The sequence below is a fragment of the Purpureocillium takamizusanense genome, chromosome 3, assembly GCF_022605165.1.
Source record: "Purpureocillium takamizusanense chromosome 3, complete sequence".
Classification (NCBI taxonomy): Eukaryota; Fungi; Ascomycota; class Sordariomycetes; order Hypocreales; family Ophiocordycipitaceae; genus Purpureocillium; species Purpureocillium takamizusanense.
This window is the reverse complement of record NC_063070.1, coordinates 1,483,782-1,502,536: the sequence shown is the minus strand read 5'-3', so window position 1 is coordinate 1,502,536 and position 18,755 is coordinate 1,483,782. Positions and strand designations below refer to the sequence as shown.

The following is an 18,755-nucleotide window of genomic DNA, read 5'->3' as shown; positions in this document are numbered from 1 at the left end:
TCCGGCCAGCTTCGCTCCTGAGCGGCACCAGGATTCGCTCGTCGCTACCCTGCCATGCCGCTGACACGCCACTAGTGCGGCCATGGCCCGGGGTAAGGCCCTGGATGGGCGGGGCCACCGTGATCCCCTGACCGGCGCGGTGTGTGCTGGATGGATGGATTGATGGGGCGCCGCGGGCGGGGAGGTGGGTGTGGAGGTGTGTCGGACAGAAAAAGCCTGCGGGATGCGTGAGAGATTCCAGGCTTGCCTCGACGACCCGATGTGGCCAGAGGGGGAGCCTGGTTTTGGTGTCGTTCATTCAAGAGGTAGGCAGGCACTCGGCCGTTTTGTACCATGCCGGGTCGCACGCGCCTGCAGTCCGCACCGTGTGTAATAACTGCCAGGTGGGTATACGAGGGCGAGGGCGTTGGCCGCTGTGGTTTGCGCTTTTGCCGCAAGCAAGGAAAGGAGCTGATGAGCGGGTACGGTCAGTCACAATGGGCAGGCATGAATGGGCCGTAGGTAATTAGGGGCAAGACGGCGCGAGTTCGGGTCCTGTCGACGCCGCAGCAGCGAAGCGAGGCCCCCCCGTAAGTTACCTACAAGCTTACTTGACGCATCCTGCCACCACAAAAAGGTACGAGGTACACACGACGCGCCACGGTACGGGAGGCCCATGACTGGTTACTCTCCTCCTCCCCCACAGGCCAAAAGGACCGACACACACTCACACGCCGACACACACACCATGGGGATGTAACCATCCATGGTCGGTCGCTCGACCAACGAGGGCGCTGGAGGCGCGCTTCCGCGGCCCTGACAGCCAGACCTCTGGGCCCCTCTGGCGTCCGAAGCCGCCCTGCGCCGGCGCATGCAGGGTCTTAGGGAACGTTGTCTCAAGACCCGACGTGACAATGCCAGCCCAGGGAGCTCGTCTCGTGTCTGGCGTCGAGCTTCTGCCGTGCGACCGTGGGCTACTGCTGCTGCTACCACTACTGTACGAAAAAGAGAGTGTGTGAGCGAGAGCTGCTTCCGACGTGCCATTAAAACTAGCCTCGTCCCCCCCCCCCGCTCTCCATCGTTGTCGGCCGCCTGTTCTGCTTTTCTGGTCGAGCCTCTTCCCCGACGGCGACCGCCTTGACTAACAAGCAAGCCTTCGACCTTTCCCGGCACACCGCGGCGCGACGACAAAGCAGCAGCAACAGCAACAGCGCGACCATGGCTGACGAAAAGGGCCCCGTGGGCGCGACAGACCCGGCGCCGGCCGAGGCGCACTATGAGCCTCGCGGGTCGACGCCCGTCGACGAGCTCCATGTCCACGAGGATGGACGGGTAGACCTTCCGCGCGGCTGGAAGTACAAGCGTATCCGCTTCTTCGGCAAGGAGACGTGGTACGCCTCGCCCATGGTCCAGCTGGGCTTGGTGTCTTTTGTGTGCTTCATGTGCCCGGGCATGTTCAACGCACTGGGTGGTCTGGGAGGTGGTGGCAAGACCGACGCTACCCTTGCCGACAACATGGTGAGTTTGGAGCGCCCTCAAATTCCCATCGGGACGATAGAGAGTCGGGCCACGGGCTAACGATGGGAAACTTTCAGAACACGGCTCTGTACAGCGCCTTTGCCGTCTTCGGTTTCTTTGGCGGCACCTTCATCAACAAGCTTGGCGTCAAGTGGACTCTTGCTTTTGGCGGTGTCGGCTACTGCCTCTATGCCATCAGCCTGCTCGTCTCCGTCCACGCCAGCGTGAGTGGCTTCAACCTCTTCGCCGGTGTCTTCCTGGGTATCTGTGCCGGTCTGCTATGGACGGCGCAGGGCACCATCATGATCTCGTACCCCAATGAGGAGCAAAAGGGCCGCTACTTTGCCTGGTTCTGGGGCATCTTCAACTGCGGTGCCGTGCTCGGCAGCTTGGTGAGTTGGCGGCGTTGATCCCAGGCCGCGGCCGCATGCATGCATCTTGCTGACTCCTGCCCCCCCTTCCGACAGATCCCCCTCGGTGAGAACATAAACGCCAAGGGTAACGTCACCGTCACCGACGGCACTTACATTGGCTTCATCGTGCTCATGTTCTGCGGCGCCGTCCTTGCCCTCATGCTCTGCAACGCCAGCGATATCATCCGCCCCGACGGCACGCGCGTCATTCTCATGAAGCAGCCTACCTGGCAGACCGAGCTGGTGGGTCTGTGGGAGACGCTGCGCTTCGAGCCCTTTGTCGTCCTCCTCTTCCCTATGTTCTTCGTTTCCAACTGGTTCTACGTCTATCAGCAAAACGCCGTCAACGGCGCCTGGTTCTCCACGCGCACCAAAGCTCTCAACGGCCTGCTCTACTGGCTCGCCCAGATCGTCGCCGCCGCTATCTGGGGCTACCTCCTCGACGTGCAAAACGTCAGCCGCTCTCTCCGCGCCAAGGTCACCTGGATCGTCCTTCTCGTCCTCACCTTTGCCATTTGGGGCGGCGGCTATGCCTTTGAGAAGGGCTACACCCGCGAGAGTGTCGACCCCAAGCTCAACCCGGACTTTGAGCCCATGGACTGGACGACCCCTGGCTACGTTGGACCTATGTTCCTCTACATCTTCTATGGCTTCTACGATGCCGCCTGGCAGGCCAGCGTTTACTGGTACGTACCACTTCTAAGTTTCCCCCCCAGCCTAACTCGTGTTCGAACACTGGCTCACTCGCATCCGCAGGTTCATGGGCGCCCTTTCCAATTCCGGTCGTCGTTCCGCCAACTACGTCGGTTTCTACAAGGGTATTCAGAGTGTCGGTGCCGCTGTGGTGAACAATCTGGACGCTCGCAAGCTGTCCTTCAAGGCCGAGTTCATCAGCAACTGGGCCCTGCTGGGATCGTCGCTCGTGGTCGCGGCGCCCGTCATCTTCCTCAAGATCCGCGACCACGTCGACGTCGAGGACGATCTCAAGGGTACCGATGAGACTGTGGCGGATGTGCTGCCACAGGGCCACCCTGAGAAGGCGATTGCTTGAGTCTGCGTATGAATTTTGCCCGAGTTCTGCGCGTGGTGAGAAGCGCCGGACGCGATGCTGGGGAGAAGGGTCTCTGGTCAGAATGGGATGTTGTTGATAAGCCTATACCAATTTTAATATTATAAGGTGTATCGTGCCGCGGCACATGCAGAGACGCAACGTGCCACGTTGTCAGTGCAACGCCATGGGATGATGTTGAGAGACGTGAACCTGCCAAGCGACGCCACAAGACGCCATGAACCAGCAGCCACGGGGCGCCACGCGATGCCATGAGATGCCATGAGATGCCAAGAGGCGCCCACGAAGAACGGTCGGTGGCGCTGGGCGTTCACCATCCACGATCGCTCTTGGCGAAGTCCACCGTTAATGCCGTACGTAATTGCACCCATGTCCTCCCGTGACGTATCGTATGTTCGCCTCCGAGAACCAGTCCCACTGGGAGGGCGCATGAGACACGAGTCGCACCCTGATCGGACCTTGATGGTGAACGCCGACTTGTGCATGTCACGAGCCAACAGACTCACCTCCCGTCACCGCAAACCATTTTAATACTTGACGGACGTGCACTGCCAACGATGCACAGTACTACCCTTATAAAATGACACTGCACGCTCGCCCCGCCACAGAGGCTGATTTGGCCCAAATCGCCGACATCGCCGCCGCCGCGTTCCACCCTGACACGGACGCCATCTCACGACACCTCTTCCCGCCTCATCTGCGACCGCAAGGTGCGTTGGGAGACGAGGAGGACCCGGCGAGGAGCTGGCGCCTCATACGCAAGGGCATGAAGCTGCGCGCGGAAAACACCGTCCTGATGGTCGCCGTGGACGACGCGCTGGGCGGCAAGGTTGTCGGGTTCTCCCTGTGGGACACGCCCACCGACGGCGACGAGCCTCGCAGCGCCGTGTCGTCCCAGGCGCCGTCTCCCGCGCTCGATGAGGCGGCATTCGCGGAGATGCACCATGCACTTGACCAAGATGTGCAGAAGCATTTTGGCCAGGGCGGCATCAAGGACGTGTTTCGTGAGTCGTGCCCCGCCCGGGTCATCAACATGAAGGTATAGTCGGTCATTGTAGGATAGCACATGGACTAATACATGGACCTTGAGATCTCGACTACATTGGCGTCGATCCGCAGCAGCAGCGACGAGGGATTGGGAGGATGCTACTTGACTGGGGATTGAAGAGGGCGGAGCAGCAGCAGCGGAGCATCTATCTCATCGCTACGCCGGCGGGCCGGCCGCTGTACCAGGCCGCTGGGTTCGAGGAGCTGGGGCAGCTGAATATTTTCGACGCTCCTCATTACTCCATGATCAGGCGGTTTGGTCACCAATAGATGCCGCTGCGGAGAGACGTTTTTTTTTGTTGCTTTACACAGGATGATGCGTGCGCACGGCTGTCGCCAGATGGACGGGGGCGGCGTCCAAAGCGTGACAATGAACCAATCCATCTCACCAAGCGCTCGCCTTGACTACTTGGACCCAAGCTCGGCGGCTTTTTGGATTTGATCGCGATCCGTCCCCACTGGCGAGGTGTCTGTTAGGGGAGAGAACCTGGGTGCCTTGAAGTACGCTTACGTTGTTGTTCCATCCTCACCGACCGTTTCGGGGGCAAGTCTTCGGTCGGCACGTCGCCGTCAGGCCCGGGCACATGCGTGGCTGAGGTGCTAGACCGCGGGGCGTTCACGACATCGCGCTTCGTCTCGGTCGGTATCGTGTCGGCAGGCAGCGAGGGCTTGCTTGTGTTCTCCGCGAGGCCCTCGCTGGCGCCGACTGGCCACTACCGTGTCAGTGATGCCGTCCGGTCTCATGTTGGGGGCAAGATATTCATTCATACTGGGATTTCCCCGCGCGCTGTTGGTCGCCATGGCCTGATGAGTGTGTATGAGCGATGTCAATGAATGTTGTGAATCGCAGACGTGAATATGCGACTCGTAGGAATTTTTGTAACGTCTGGTGTACCGAGTACTGAAACTTGGGATCTGGGGGGAACACAAGGGTAGCGTCAATGTAGAGAGTTAGTAATATGGTATATATATGAGAACGATAGCGAAATCTACTTCGTGGCGCTCTTGCACGTATCACACCATTTGATACGTCACCCAGTCGCCCATCGGTAGATGTGACGTCGATCTCTGATCACCAAGCTTGGCTGGTGTGGCCGGAGGTTGGCGGGCTCCGTGGGGCTAAAGGCGTCAGTCCGCTGTTGAGTTTTTCATCAATTGAACTTGAACAGGAGATCACAGTGCCGGGCACCTTTGGGCCTGACAAAGACTGAAAATCGTGAATAAAAAGAGCAACGCACATGAGAATGATGAAAGTGATGTAGGCCCTCCTCAGAATGCCGTCTGATTGATGTGGACGTGCCTTGTATTATTATTGATGTTGGACGCGATCACGGAGCCCACGACGCTGCCCCTCTGATTGATATAATACTATACAGCAATTTAATTACCCTTTCCTGCTTCTGTAGCATACATCGGTTGAGTAAAGCTTGAGATCGACCGCAGATCGAGATGCTGAGCTCGAGAAGGATGCCACGAAAAATAGAAGCCTCACCCGCGACGCCCTCGCGCGTCCGGCACAGCCCAGTCCGACCTGATGCTCGCCACCCCGCATTGATTGTTGTATCGAAGGATACCTCTAGACTCATAGAGAGATGGTCGTAGGAGAGGCTATATCGGACTTCACCAGCGGCGGCCCGACGTGTGTGCGACACCAACGTCGGCTGCCTGCCTTTGGGACCTGCAGACGACTGCCGACAAGGGATTATCAAGTACACATTGGGGCCAACTGTGCAAGAGCCAAAGATATCCCAGGCGTGCGCATGGCCGCCTTGTGCCACACACTCTCTTCCGGACCATGTGCTGTCTGGTGTCAGCCATGGTGCCAAGATTGGCATACCACGGGGGCACGAGGTGGGACCAGGGACGGCCACGCAATGACACGAGACCAACACAACAAGCGCTGCGGCTGCTTGTCTCCGGCAGTCTGGCCCGGCAGCGGGACTGCACGTGGATTCTGGAGTCCTGGACTGGATCTCTGGAGGTGGCGGCTGGGGCCTTGGGGATTCTGGGGAAGTGGCTCCCCGATTTCCTGATTCGGTATATTTCCACGACGACGACAACCTGGGTATCAAATACTCGAAGACGACCTGCGACCTCGATTTACCAAGGGTTGGCCCGTCATGTCGGATATCCACGCCTCGCTTCAACGGCCTCGCGGTTAGTCGCCTCGTGGAACGAGCCGCATCCCTGCGTCCTCCACGAGCGACACGATATGAGGCCTTCCCCTTCCCAGTTATCTGTGCTCTGTGCTTTCTCCAAGAAGCCCAAACTTGACATCGCGCTCAACCTTGCCTGAGCACGCGTTGCAACGTCGTCTCGATACTTTCCCGACAGCCAAGGAAAGAAGAAAGCTCAGTCAGATATACCATGGCCGACACAGCAGCGCTCAAGTGGGCGTCCAAACCCGTGGAGATTCACTGCGACATGGGCGAGGCGTTTGGCAACTGGACAATGGTGGCAGCACCCCGTCGCAGGTCTTGTTGTTTGGGGCCGGCATACGAGGCGCTAACACGGCTGTGAAATAACAGGGAGACGACGAAGCCATCATGCCGCACATCACATCCTGCTCCATCGCCTGCGGCTTCCACGCTGGCGACCCCTTGGTCATGTACAAGACGGTCCGGGCGGCGCGGCGCCACGGTGTGCGCGTCGGTGCGCATCCCTCGTTCCTGGACCTGCAGGGCTTCGGGCGCCGCGAGATGAAGATGGATCCGCTCGAGTGCGAGAAGATGGTCATTTACCAAATCGGTGCCCTCAAAGCATTTCTCGATATCGAGGGCATTCCACTGTCCCACGTCAGTGTACGTTTTCCCACCCCATTTATCCATCGCTGCCTTTCCAGTTCATTTCATAAGATGATGGTGGTCGTCTCAATCTGACATGTTCACGTTCAGCCGCACGGCGCGCTTTATGGCGTCATGTGCAAGGACAAGTCAATCTGCGAGGCCGTCTGCCGGGCCGCGCGACACTTCACCACTCCGGACGGCACCCCGGTGCCCATGATTGGCGCCTCGGGCACGTTCATGGAGTCGGTGTGCGCCGAGATGGGCATCCCGTTCGTGCAGGAGATTATTGCGGATCTCGAGTACGACGAGAGCGGCGACTGTATAATATCGAGGACGCACGAGGCAGTCGACCTGTCGGCACTACGGCTACGGCTCCGGGGAGTACTACGGACGGGCACGATTGAGAGCAAGGAGAAGAAGGAGATGGTGGATCTCAAATTAGGCGCCGCACCGCTGAGTCTGTGCATCCACAGCGACACGCCTGGGGCAACGGGGGTGGCGGCCACAACGCGGCAGGCAGTGGATGACTTCAACAAGGAGTGTTTCCCAGGATCTTGAGATGATGGGCTCGCCGTTTCATTCTTCTTTGGCTTCCATGGCTAGACTTTGCTCTAGACGCTGAGACATAGCTGGAGACATCAGCACCTACCCTACCCCTTCACGACCGTGTTAATGACGCTCATTGCGCCAAGAACCTTTTCGTCCTCGTGTGTCGGCCCAACAACCTGAATTGCAACGGGCATATCACGGTACACCTTGTTGTCATCTGCGCACAAAGTCAGTGATGGGTGAGTAGAGGGGCGACCGTGCGGCCTCAACTCACAAAGATCCATATTCTCCCTGTCCAGATCATTGACGGGCTCGTATCCCTTGGGATACTCATCACTCTGTAGCACGGTGCCGGCGGGCAGCACGCCGCATGGATAGTCGAGGAGGTTCCACTGCGCGGCGTATCCCCACCACGGCATCTTGTCGTGCGGCGCGCCGTTCAGGCCGGCCACGGGGCAGATGAGCACGTCAATGGGCCTGCCCGATGCCGTCTGCTTGGATGTTTCGGCCCACTTGCGGAGGTACGCCACCCGGTAAGCATCCCGAGCTTTGTTGAACTGGGTGAGCCTGGGTCAGCAAACCAGGTCTAGCCACGATGCCGAACCGGAGAGCTGGCGGCTTGCTTACCTGCCAAACCTCCTGGACCATGCGCCGCTGCACGATGGGGTCGTCCAGCAGCCGCTTTGCCGCGGGGAAGATGGGCTCGTTGCCTGCAAAAAGCGTCTGCTTGATATCCAAGCCGCCGTCCGTGAAATAGAGGGGCAGCAGGATTTCCTCCCAGGCGCGCTTGTGGTCAAACGGCTTAAAAGGGATCACTGCAACACCGTCAGTCAGCACGAGGGACGGGGACGCCTCAGAATAGGAATGCGGGCCCTGCCTTCATGCCCAGCTGCATCCAGCTTTGTGGCCACATCCTTGATGACTCTCGTGATGTAGGGGTGCGGCATCACGACTTCGTCCCACAGCATGACACCGACCGTTAGCTTGTGTCCTTGCATAGCCGCAATCTGCGACTGCCAGGGCATCTTGAGAAGCGGCTCCCTCAACCACGGCTTGGCATCCGTGACGACCTGCAGGAAGAGATCGAGGTCTTCGACGTTGTGTCCGAGAGGGCCGGCGACCGCGTGGATGGACTCCTGTCCGGTGAGCGTCAACTCCCAGCCGCCCGAGGAGACGCGCTTGGCCGACGGCTTAAAGCTGTAGAGACCATTGAACGCGGCCGGGATGCGGATGGAGCCGCCAATGTCCGTTCCGACGCCCAAAGGCGACCCGTGCTGGGCCAGCAAAGCGCCCTCGCCACCGCTGGAGCCGCCGGCGCCAAGATTGGTGTTCCAGGGGTTCAGCGTGCGGCCGTAGATGTTGTTGACCGTCTCGAGGACCATCATGCACTGCGGGTTGTTTGTCTTGCAGTAGAGAACGGCGCCGGCCTCCCGCAGCGACGCGACGAGCGGCGCGTCCTCGTCCTTGGGGGTGCTCTTCTCCGCATAGGCGACGTACCCCGACGTGGTGTGCTGGCCTTTGACATTGATGTGATCCTTGATGGAGACGGGCACGCCGTGAAGCGGCCCGATGGGCTTTCCCTTGTTGGCGATGAGCAGGTCGTCAAGCTGGCGCGCGCGATCCATGGCCTCGGTGAAGAAGATCTCGGTGAGACAGTTGGTCAGCTGCTGGGCGACGGCGGCCTGGTGACAAAAGGCCTCGGTGACCTGCAGGCAGGAAAAGGCGCCGGTGCGTATGGCTTGCGCGAGGGCGCCCGCCCCCAGAGAGGTGATTTGCAGCTCATGGTGGGAGAGCAGGCGTGGGAGAAGGTCGAGCGGCCTGGTGGTTGAGCGCTGCGTCTCCTCGAGCTTCTTGGGCGGGATCACCCAGCGAGGCGGTATGGCGGCAGCGCGGTGCTTTTGGAAGCGCTGGATTCTTTTTCGTAAGCCATCACGACTTCAGCAACGTGAGAGAGAGAGAAGACAGTGACCAACCTCTGCCACAGACTGCCACGATACCTCCATGGTGGTGGCCCAACCGTGTCCTGCCTTGAACCTCAATGTCCGCTAGTCGTTGAAGGTATACAGCCAACGGTCTGATGTGGCCGACACAGCACACAAGGGACGGGAGGCAGGGCAGTTAAGGGAGAGACAAGAGTCACAATACGCTCACTGGAGACACAGAGTGCGTCGGGCTCACTGCGCCGCAAAGTTGAGATTGCGTGGATTCCGTTCAGTCCGCTGCCAAAGATCAATGTCTCGACACGTTACACGGCACGGCACGTCCTGCCCACTGCCGAGACGAAAGAGCTTGAAAGCGAGTTGCACAGGGCACCCACAACAAGACGTCATGACGGGAGTCTCTCGCTCCGCAGCCAGTGGAGTCACCTCGCTGAATAAAAGGCACCACGTTTCGCGTGGCTTCCACTGCCATTGACTCCATTCCGGTGGTGGAGCGGCGGCGGCGGCGGCGGTTGGGTCATTTCGATGCATCCAGTTCTGCATCAGCCAGCCCTCCTTGCCCTCCCTCTCGTCTCCTCACGCTCGCCAAGCCCGGGACGTTTTGGCGCAATTGCGGGGAACTCCGACGATTCATGTTGAGGGGTGGCGTGGTTTGCCGGGAGGGGCCCTGCCTGCTGTTGAATGTCTTTCTGTTACGCAACATTGGAAGCGCGATGTATAGCGCCTCGGACGGACGAACGGACGGATGAATGGCGCGAGGCCACGCGTGAGCCCACGTCGGGTGAAGCACGGGCCTCGTTTCGTACCCTAGCGATTGAAATAAGCTTGAACATCCAGTACCTAGGTTGTTGGTGCGGTCTCGAGAACCCCTAGCGCGGCCATTGATGGGCACGTGCAGTGCAGTGGAAGAAGACGCTGCTGGACGCTGCCGAGGATTGAACCACCTCCCCCGCCCTCTCCGACGGCGGGGTAATAACGAGGCAACGCATCGAAGGAGTCTAAGGCAAAAGGATGTCTGCGCTGTGTAACAGTGACACGAAAACGATTGCGGAGCCTACTTACCTAGCCCCTGTCACAGGTGGGTGTCACCGTCGCCCAACTTCAAGACGCCCTGTCTATGAAATGTAAACGTGCAAAAGAGCCTGCGACGGCGCGTTTGTGAAGGCTTGCGGCGGCTGTGCGGCTGCTTGAGCCTCCCAAGGTGATGACGAATGATGGCCATTGAGGCTCGTCGTAGACACTTCCCGACCAAGGCCATCTCCACGACATCCATCCTGAGGTCAGCGGCACTCGGGCTGCGTTGCGAGTACCATACAGTGCAAGGGTCTTGCTCGCCTTGTAATCATATATGCACACGACATAGGCCTAGCAAACGAAGGCTGCTGCGCCGGTAATCGTGAGAGGGCATCATTGGGCTTCTCCACCAACGTCGTGGAGATGCCCTCTTCGGGCCGCTTCTCAGCATTGCACCCTTTTAACATACCCTGCGTGCGCCATGTGCATACTCATCGTGGCGAAATCATTGGGCACTTGTTCCCCCACCGGCTTGACTGACCGTGTTCAAACTCCGTGAGGACGCATCGCCACGATGCCTGGCGGCGGCCATTCCCATCTCGGGCTCACGAATAGCGTTTCCACGACCTGCCTCTTACGTCCGCGGGGGACTAGATGGCCAATTCATGGCGGGAAGAGCGCCGCTAAAAAGGCGGCCTCAACACTCGGTTGGCCCAGGATTGCGACCGGTTCACTTATATTCGATGCTTCTGCTTGGTCCCCTTAGCCTCCGCCTCTTTCATTCTCTCACACCCTAGAGCACTTATTCAAGGTCTGAAAGCGCGGCGTCATCAAATGGCCAAGGAGACCGGCTGGCGCCTCCTCATCGCCAACCGCGGCGAGATTGCAAACCGCATCCTGCAAACTTCCAAGCGGTTGGGCTACTACTCCATCTCGATATACACGCCCCACGATGTCTCCAGCCCGCACGTCACCGGCGCGGATCTCGCACTCCCCGTCTCATCCTACACCAGCATCGACGAGATCGTGTCCCTGGTACGACAGCACCGCGTTCGCTTCGTGATCCCCGGCTACGGCTTCCTTTCCGAGAACGAGCAGTTCGCGACCGCTGTCGAGGATGCCGGGGCGGCTTTTGTCGGACCCGAGCCGCGGCACATTGCGACCTTTGGTATCAAGGACCGTGCGAGGGACCTGGCTGCGAGCGTCGGTGTTCCGACGTGCCCCGGTTCAGGGATACTGGAGTCAGCGGATGATGCTGCACTGGCTGCCGCGAGCATCGGCTATCCCGTGAGCTGAGATGCTTCGAGTTTTCGCGCCCCCTTACTGACTGAGATGGTGTCAGGTTATGCTCAAGGCAACAGCCGGCGGCGGTGGCATGGTGAGTCTTTACCAGCATACTTAAGACTCGTCGAGAGCTGCGCTGATGTACGCAGGGTCTACTAATATGTCACGATGAGGAGCAACTCCGTTCCTCTTTTACCAGCGTTGTGAGTCGAGGCAAGGCGCTCTTCTCTAACCCTGGCGTCTTTTTGGAGCGATACTACCCCGTGTCCCGTCACATCGAAATCCAGATCTTTGGCGACGGGCGCGGCGATTGCGTGGCTCTTGGAGAGCGCGAGTGCTCCATCCAGCGGCGACACCAAAAGGTCATCGAGGAGTCTCCCAGCCCCTTTGTTGAGTCGCGGCCGCACCTGCGGAAGCGCCTCCTCGAGGTCTCGCAGCTGCTAGGGCGGACCATCAGCTACCGATCTGCGGGGACCATCGAGTACCTTGTCGATGATGAGACGGCAGAGTTCTTCTTTCTGGAGATGAACACGCGCCTCCAAGTCGAGCATGGCATCACCGAGCTGCGTTTCGGCATAGACCTCGTCGAGCTGATGCTCAGGCAGGCCGAGGCGCCGCTAGATCTGGACGAGTTACGGTGCATGGCTCCCTCTGGACACGCCATCGAGGCGCGCGTGTATGCAGAGAACCCTCTTCGGGAGTACATGCCCAGCCCAGGGCAACTACAGCACGTCGAGTTCGCCTGCGCGCCGTCCATCCGGATCGACAGCTGGGTGCGGACCGGAACGAACGTGACGCTCGCCTACGACCCCTTGGTAGCCAAGATGATGGGGCATGGCGAGAGTCGAGAGACGGCGATAGACGCGCTGCTGCAGGCCCTCCAAGACAGCAAGCTGCAGGGCATAGTGACCAACGCCGACTTTCTGGTCAAGATTCTCAGCTCGCAGTCGTTTGAACAGGGGCAGACGACGACAAACTTTCTCAACACCTTCCGGTATACCCTCCGGGTGATGGAGGTCATCTCCCCAGGAAGCTACACCACGATCCAGGACATGCCTGGTCGAGTTGGCATTGGTTTCGGTATTCCAGAGTCGGGTCCTATGGATCCCTTGCATGCCCAGCTAGCCAGCTGCATTGTCGGCAACGACCGTGGCTGTGAGCTCCTCGAGGCCACCTTCACCGGACCGAAAGTCAGGTTTCATCAACGAGCCATCTTCGCACTGGCCGGGGCGACGGTCGACCCTCAGCTGGACGGGGTCGCGGTTCCAATGTACACGCGCGTCGAGGCCTCTGCGGGTTCAATGCTGGACATTGGTACAATTTCGGGGGGGTGCCGCACCTATCTTGCTATCAAGGGCGGGTTTCCTGGGGTGCCCTTGTATCTCGGCTCAAAGGCGACAAGCCCCGTCGTTGAGATTGGCGGGCTTCAGGGTCGCCAACTCGTCGCGGGCGACATGCTCGACATTGCCGACCCGGGAGTCTTTGAACCCTTTCAGCTTTCTACCTCCCTCATCCCCGTTTGGGACCCGTCAGTGGTCTACTGTCTCTCCGGCCCTCACGACTCCCCAGACATCATGACGCCCGCCGATGTCGACGCCATTTACACGAGCGACTGGACCGTCTCGCACCAAGCTTCGCGCATCGGCGTGCGCCTCCATGGGCCGCAACCTCGATGGGCGAGGGAGACAGGTGGAGAGGGTGGCTCACATCCCAGCAACTACCTCGACTACCCATACTCCATGGGGGCTCTGAACTGGACCGGCGACTCGGCCGTCATCTTCCCCGCCGACGCTCCCTCGCTCGGGGGGTTTATCACGTCCCACGTGGTCCCGCGCGCGGAGCTGTTCAAGGTAGGCCAGATGAAACCGGGAGATAAGTTTCGATTCACTCCGATACGCATGGAATCCGCCACGGATCTTCGAAAAAGGCAGGCTGTATTCATAGACAGGGTATCTGCCCTCGTGTCGAGCGGCTCAGGCGACGTTACCCCCCTGGACCTGTCGATCCCGTGCCGCGACGAGATAGCACGCCACTCAACCGCCATCATTGGCACGTACAAGGAGGCCACGATCAGACAGGCCGGAGACTCGTACATATTGTTGGAGCTCCTTCAGTCCCTTCAGCTCGACGTCCGATGCCGAGTCCAGGCCGTGACAGCGGCCCTTAACCGCGCCGCGATCAACGGCGTGCGCCTCACCACACCCATCGGTTGCAGTAAAGTCCCCCGTATCTGTCCCTTGCGCTTTGAAAAAGGGGGCCCTGCTGCTAACGTCTCTCAGGCATCCTGGTCGAGTATGACTGCTGCGAGATACCGCAGCGTGGCCTCGTCGATGCCGTCAAGGCTGTCCTCGCTGCTGAGCTAGGCTCCGACCGCCCGTCGACGAAGCTCTCCAGCCGGCACATCCGCCTCCCGATGGTCTTCGATGACAAGGTCAACAAAGACGCCATAGAGCGGTACATGGCCACTCAGCGGCCGTACGCGACATACCTGCCCGACCCGGTCGAGTTCATCGCGCGATCCAACGGGCTGGCGTCCAAGCAGGACATCCTGGACAAGCTCCTCAGCACGCGCATCCTCGTCGTCGGCGTCGGCTTCTGGAGCGGCACACCCATTGGCATCCCGCTCGACCCACGGGCCCGTCTCGTCGTGCCCAAGTTTAATCCCTCTCGCACGTTTTCTCCTGCCGGTGGTCTCGGCATTGGCGGGTGCTTCTTCTCCTGCGACCCCGTTGTAAGCTATCCCTCCCTTCCTCCTTCACCCTACTTAGTCCCTGTCACCCCCCGCGCAGTTGGCGCATCAAGGCTGACCACCCCGCGCGCTCGCGATCGCAACCCTTCAGGACGCCCCCGGCGGCTACGTCAACTTTGGACGCACACTCCCCGGGTGGGACAAGTTCTGCGTCAACAAGGTGTTTGGGGACCGTCCGTGGCTGTTTGAGAACTTTGACCAGCTCAGCTTCTACGCCGTCGACGAGGACGAGTTTGAGCGCATTTACAGCCGCTTCCAGGCCGGCAAGTTCGATTTCGACATTGAGCACACCGAGTTCGACGTGGACGAGTATGCGCGCTTCTGCGCGAGCGTCGCCGACGAGGCCGCGGTTTTTAGGGCCAGACAGGAAGCGGCAACGGCCATAGAGGTTGAGAAGTACGTCAAGTGCCCCCCGCCCTCGGCAAAGTGTCTCGCGTGGCGTGCGTTCGCCAGGGCCGCTGACGCGTGCGTGAGAGCTGTAGGGAGAAAGTCCTGTGGGCACAGTGGCAGGAGGAGCAAAGGTTCGAGAAAGACCCGCTGCCGTCGCTTGACGATATAGGTACGTGTCTTGAATGGCGATCCTTGACTGCCATACCGGCAAGACGGCTAAGTGGTGCTTGCTACTCAGATGACTCGCTCAAGGTACAGTCCGGCATGCATGCGAGCATTTACAGGATGCACGCGAAAAGGGGCTGCTCAATCAAAGAAGGGGAGGTGCTTGCCGTTCTGGAAGCCATGAAAATGGAGGTCAACGTTGTGGCCACTCGAGCGCAAGTCGGGTTGACCATCGAGAGCATTGTGTGTGTGCAAGGCGACCTTGTCAAGCCTGGCGACACCATGATTGTCTTGTCGAGGTCTCAAGACGGGTCCGAAGGCCATTAGATTGCGCTGCAATGGTACCGAATCAAAGGCTCTATTCACGCTGCAATGGATTTGTGGCAAACACTGTCAGGCATCACCTTTCATGTTGGTATTTTACCTCATTTGGCTATCTGCGCGGAGCCATTCATTCGCGCACGCTTTCGTCAAGGAACCAAGTTGGAAGCGAGCATGGCCTCGAACTCGTCATAGTCGACTCCGCCGTAGAGCTTCATATGCTCCCAGCAATACTCCAGCGTGTCTAGCACCCTGTACACATTCTGCCAAACTCGTCAGCGGCGTGGTCTTTACTTTGCAGGAATTTTCTGCTGTACCTTGAAACCAAAATTCCTCATTCCCATTAACCGCTCGCGTAGGCGGTTCTGCTGCTCCGGGTCTACCGTGGCAATGCCCGCCGTTAGCAACGCCCACAGGTTGGCGAGCTGGGTGATGCCACTGGAGAAATTAAAGTTGAGCGCAAACATGCGATCGACGGTTTGCTTGATGACGGGGTCAAATGCGGCGCTCCCCACCCGTCTCGTCACGGTTCGCTCGAGGTAGACACTGGCTCCCAGGGCGTAGCCCAGGACGCAGGCTGCCGCTGTCAGTGTCTCAGCCTCTTCTGGCGAAGCGTCGGCGGGCATCTCATTCAGGCCCTCCAGCCGAAGGTAGACATCTGGAGCGCTCTCGTGCCAGCTTTGGATCCTGTACTGGATGTCGCTGTGCATGAGTTCCTTCTGAAGGTCGTCCATCCCATCTCGAATCATGCCAGAGAAGCGACAGATTTCAAGCTGTATGGACATGAGCCTCGACCACGAATTTCGTAGCTGGGCCATTGTACGGTCCGCGGGCTGGCGGCTCGTCGCGAAGCTCGGGACGCCCAGGTTGTACTCCCACCCGCCCCCCAGCGTCTCCCAGTAGTTACCTGCGATCAGCGGCGCCTCGCCAGTGGCGCAGGACGCGGCCAGGTCCAGGTACGACATTAGCGAGACCAGGAAGCGTCGAAGGGGGAGGGTGTTGGAGACAGCCAGGCCGTCCAAGCCGTCGCTGCCGGGCAGCGCTGGGCGCGGGCTGTACATGGTTTTGAAGATGTGCCCGGCCCCTGAGAGGTGGATCTTCCAGTTGGAGTCAGCCGAAGACATCTTTTCGAACATGCAGAGCAGCAACGTGGTGGCCAGAAGCTCCAGATTTGGGGTGCTGTGGCTGGAGGAGACCAGACTGCGCACCCTCGTGACGACATTGCTGTACATGTTCATGGCAGCATTGCGATGCAGTGTCCTATTCTGGGCCAGGGGAAGGCCGGAGAGGTGCATGGCGCCGAGGGCCCTCATCGTGTCCTGCAGGAGGCCCGAGTTGCCGACCATGGCGGGCAGCATCCGATAGGGGTTGGAGTTGGACGGCGTGTCGTAGATGATGAGATAGGTGGAGACGGTGTTGAGGAAGTGGTGATAGTACATGTCCTCGTAGCTGTGGATGTGCGCTGCAGGGTCGGGCGTGGAGATCCTGAAGCACGACTCGAGGCCCATGACAGGGCCGGTCGGCGGCACAACGCCGCCGGTGGTGAAGACCGGGATGCCCCGGGTGCTGGCGTCTGCGAAGCTGAGAATGCCCGTTCTCGCGGGGACGACGCTGCTGGCCGGCACGGACAGTGACAGGTCGCCACCGTCGACGGCCTCGGACCCTGAGGAACATGAAGCGCCAGAGCCGGCGGAGGCGGGGCGCTCATCGGGGGCAGCGCCGGCGGGCGCAACAACAACCGCGGCGTCCTCTGTGAACTGCAGCAGCAGCTGCTGTGGTTGCTGAGGCTGGCCCGGGCACTGCGGCTGGTCCGGCGGGGCCTTGTTGGCGGGACGGGCGGCCTTGAAGACAAAGCGGCGGTCAAAGTTGCAGGCCAGGTGCAGGCGCGTGCAGTTGGAGCACGAGGGGGTGCGCTCGTCGCACTTGACGTGGCGGCGGCGACAGTTGACGCAGCCGGTGAAGACGCGGGGATGCCACTTTCGCTGGCGTGCCGGCTGCGGGTTGGCCGAGGCTGTCGTCGACGCCGCTGCCGCTGTCGAAGTCGAGCGCGAGGGGGAGGGCGAGGGGGAGGGGGAGGTGGCGGCGGAGCTCATCGTCGCCTCGGCCGATGGATCGGGCCTGACCATTGCACCGGGTCTCGGGGTCTGCGTCACTTCATGACGGTTGGTTTGTCTTACGAGCTGACGCCGCGGCGTCCGTCGCGTGGAGTCGCAATGCCGCTGAAGGAGGGGGGCGCGGAGACGGTTGCAAGAGCAGAACAGAGGGTGGTGATGGTGATGTCGGTCGAGCCCCGCGATGGCTGGCGTCCTTTATGAAATTCCTTGGACGTGCTTGGGTAGTCAGAAAGGACAGGCTGCGCGGCGTGTCGAGAGCCGAAAAAGGGTCTAGAGTCTAGACTGTGCCTGATAAAGGCGGGCGATGGCGGCGGGGGTCCATGAAAAGATATTAGAGTTGACGAGGCCCTGGGTCAGCGGGCTCCTCCTCCATGTCTCCCTCCCACTCACTCCCAGCCCAGCCGAGCCCGGCCCAGGTGGTTGCCGCCGCCGCCGGGCAGATGGGCGCTGCGGGATGGAAGGATAGATTGGGTAGATAGACGGGCGCGGACGGATGGGTGAGTGGATGGATGAATGGGATGGAGAGCAAAGGTTCTGGTTGAGGGTTCATGGACAATGGCTGGCAGCTCACCTTGTTCCCCTTTGCCTGGTTCTGGACCCCAAGGTTCCGGGTGCAAGAGGGAGGGAATGCAAAGACTGCGTGGTCGGTCAAAGTGGGTGGGTGAGTGGCTGCCCAGCACATGCATCACCACCACCACCACCCGTCAAGACGACGAACGGCACCCAAAAAGGCACTTGGTGCAGGCGCATCGCCCCCCCCCGCCAGTTGAGGCCACAGGTGGGTGGTACTACCACGTACTACCTTGCCCAGGTAACGCAGGCATCGAAGCTTAGTACCCTGCCTTGCCGTACGCAGGGCAGGGGCCAGCAGGGCAAGCACGGCTCCAATTGATGGACCTGCGGCAGCGGATGCCCGTGTAACCCTAGGCCTCGTCCCATAGGTGGCCCAGTGCCATGGGAGCCTCACTCGAGAGGCGGCGCTAGGTGTAGTGACTCCCCAAGATTGCCTTTGGTAGTGGTCGTGCTAGAGCCCTCCATCAATTGCCCAGTGGGCACCTGCGGGGCGCGGCAGGGCCAATGGCACTCGACACGGCGACTTGCCTGCCCTGAGACTGAGCATTGGTGAGCCTGTACCGCGCAGGAGGTATCATGGTTGCATGGGTTGGGCTTATGCGGCGCGGCCGGCGTCACTGGGGACGGGGCACCACCCACCACCCATCCAAGGCATCTTGCCATCCATCCACCTCAACTGCGCCAGCGTGTGGGGACCATCATCGCCTGGCGCATACTCGCGAGCATGCCATGCAAGCCATGCCATGCTAGGGACAGATTGCTCGCGGTTTTGGGCCCCGGGCATTGCGGAGCCTGGTGCCGGACTCCGCAACCCATGCGACCCCTACTAAACTACCTAGTGCTC

At 60.2% G+C, this 18,755-nt stretch overlaps 8 protein-coding genes across 9 annotated transcripts; 4 read left to right on the top strand and 4 right to left on the bottom strand.

Moving 5' to 3' along the window:
* Positions 1-679: 679 nt before the first annotated feature.
* Positions 680-3,114, top strand: JDV02_004013 (uncharacterized protein). Its single transcript, XM_047985193.1, has 4 exons — positions 680-1,497; positions 1,575-1,889; positions 1,965-2,596; positions 2,667-3,114. The coding sequence occupies exons 1-4, from the start codon at positions 1,198-1,200 to the stop codon at positions 2,959-2,961; spliced, it is 1,542 nt and encodes a 513-aa protein (XP_047841170.1). The 5' UTR covers positions 680-1,197; the 3' UTR covers positions 2,962-3,114.
* Positions 3,115-3,464: 350 nt separating this feature from the next.
* JDV02_004012 (uncharacterized protein) lies at positions 3,465-4,433 on the top strand. Of its 2 annotated transcripts, XM_047985191.1 has the most exons (2): positions 3,465-3,983; positions 4,070-4,433. In XM_047985191.1, exons 1-2 carry the CDS (start codon positions 3,560-3,562, stop codon positions 4,294-4,296), a joined length of 651 nt encoding a protein of 216 aa, XP_047841168.1. In that variant the 5' UTR covers positions 3,465-3,559; the 3' UTR covers positions 4,297-4,433. The 2 variants fall into 2 exon arrangements, with proteins under 2 accessions (XP_047841168.1, XP_047841169.1); XM_047985192.1 differs by having other exon boundaries at positions 3,465-4,433.
* VAS1_2 (Valine--tRNA ligase) lies at positions 4,432-4,827 on the bottom strand (the record flags this gene model as incomplete). Its single annotated transcript, XM_047985190.1, has 3 exons — positions 4,432-4,484; positions 4,538-4,732; positions 4,797-4,827. 3 exons carry the CDS (start codon positions 4,825-4,827, stop codon positions 4,432-4,434), a joined length of 279 nt encoding a protein of 92 aa, XP_047841167.1.
* Positions 4,828-6,393: 1,566 nt separating this feature from the next.
* On the top strand, positions 6,394-7,370 carry JDV02_004010 (uncharacterized protein; the record flags this gene model as incomplete). The annotated part of the gene is made up of 3 exons (XM_047985189.1): positions 6,394-6,480; positions 6,555-6,827; positions 6,921-7,370. 3 exons carry the CDS (start codon positions 6,394-6,396, stop codon positions 7,368-7,370), a joined length of 810 nt encoding a protein of 269 aa, XP_047841166.1.
* Positions 7,371-7,462: 92 nt separating this feature from the next.
* On the bottom strand, positions 7,463-9,364 carry JDV02_004009 (Amidase; the record flags this gene model as incomplete). Its single annotated transcript, XM_047985188.1, has 5 exons — positions 7,463-7,578; positions 7,636-7,918; positions 7,989-8,176; positions 8,239-9,268; positions 9,335-9,364. 5 exons carry the CDS (start codon positions 9,362-9,364, stop codon positions 7,463-7,465), a joined length of 1,647 nt encoding a protein of 548 aa, XP_047841165.1.
* A 171-nt stretch (positions 9,365-9,535) lies between these two features.
* Positions 9,536-9,844, bottom strand: JDV02_004008 (uncharacterized protein; the record flags this gene model as incomplete). Its single annotated transcript, XM_047985187.1, has 1 exon — positions 9,536-9,844. The coding sequence occupies one exon, from the start codon at positions 9,842-9,844 to the stop codon at positions 9,536-9,538; it is 309 nt and encodes a 102-aa protein (XP_047841164.1).
* Positions 9,845-11,048: 1,204 nt separating this feature from the next.
* JDV02_004007 (Urea carboxylase) lies at positions 11,049-15,452 on the top strand. Its single transcript, XM_047985186.1, has 7 exons — positions 11,049-11,602; positions 11,658-11,693; positions 11,749-13,813; positions 13,879-14,330; positions 14,440-14,744; positions 14,831-14,907; positions 14,977-15,452. Exons 1-7 carry the CDS (start codon positions 11,150-11,152, stop codon positions 15,228-15,230), a joined length of 3,642 nt encoding a protein of 1,213 aa, XP_047841163.1. The 5' UTR covers positions 11,049-11,149; the 3' UTR covers positions 15,231-15,452.
* On the bottom strand, positions 15,298-17,928 carry JDV02_004006 (uncharacterized protein). The gene is made up of 2 exons (XM_047985185.1): positions 15,542-17,928; positions 15,298-15,487 (listed from the first exon to the last, which is right to left on the bottom strand). Exons 1-2 carry the CDS (start codon positions 17,348-17,350, stop codon positions 15,374-15,376), a joined length of 1,923 nt encoding a protein of 640 aa, XP_047841162.1. The 5' UTR covers positions 17,351-17,928; the 3' UTR covers positions 15,298-15,373.
* Between the last annotated feature and the right edge of the window lie 827 nt (positions 17,929-18,755).

Coding starts and splice junctions, on each gene's coding strand:
- JDV02_004013 (XM_047985193.1), top strand. CDS start 1,198: ATGGCTGACGAAAAGGGCCCCGTGGGCGCGACAGACCCGGCGCCGGCC. Junction 1,498..1,574: donor CTACCCTTGCCGACAACATG/GTGAGTTTGGAG, acceptor GGAAACTTTCAG/AACACGGCTCTGTACAGCGC. Junction 2,597..2,666: donor TGGCAGGCCAGCGTTTACTG/GTACGTACCACT, acceptor TCGCATCCGCAG/GTTCATGGGCGCCCTTTCCA.
- JDV02_004012 (XM_047985191.1), top strand. CDS start 3,560: ATGACACTGCACGCTCGCCCCGCCACAGAGGCTGATTTGGCCCAAATC. Junction 3,984..4,069: donor CGGCATCAAGGACGTGTTTC/GTGAGTCGTGCC, acceptor ATGGACCTTGAG/ATCTCGACTACATTGGCGTC.
- JDV02_004007 (XM_047985186.1), top strand. CDS start 11,150: ATGGCCAAGGAGACCGGCTGGCGCCTCCTCATCGCCAACCGCGGCGAG. Junction 13,814..13,878: donor CACCACACCCATCGGTTGCA/GTAAAGTCCCCC, acceptor AACGTCTCTCAG/GCATCCTGGTCGAGTATGAC. Junction 14,908..14,976: donor GCCGTCGCTTGACGATATAG/GTACGTGTCTTG, acceptor CTTGCTACTCAG/ATGACTCGCTCAAGGTACAG.
- JDV02_004006 (XM_047985185.1), bottom strand. CDS start 17,350: ATGGTCAGGCCCGATCCATCGGCCGAGGCGACGATGAGCTCCGCCGCC. Junction 15,488..15,541: donor TGAGGAATTTTGGTTTCAAG/GTACAGCAGAAA, acceptor CGAGTTTGGCAG/AATGTGTACAGGGTGCTAGA.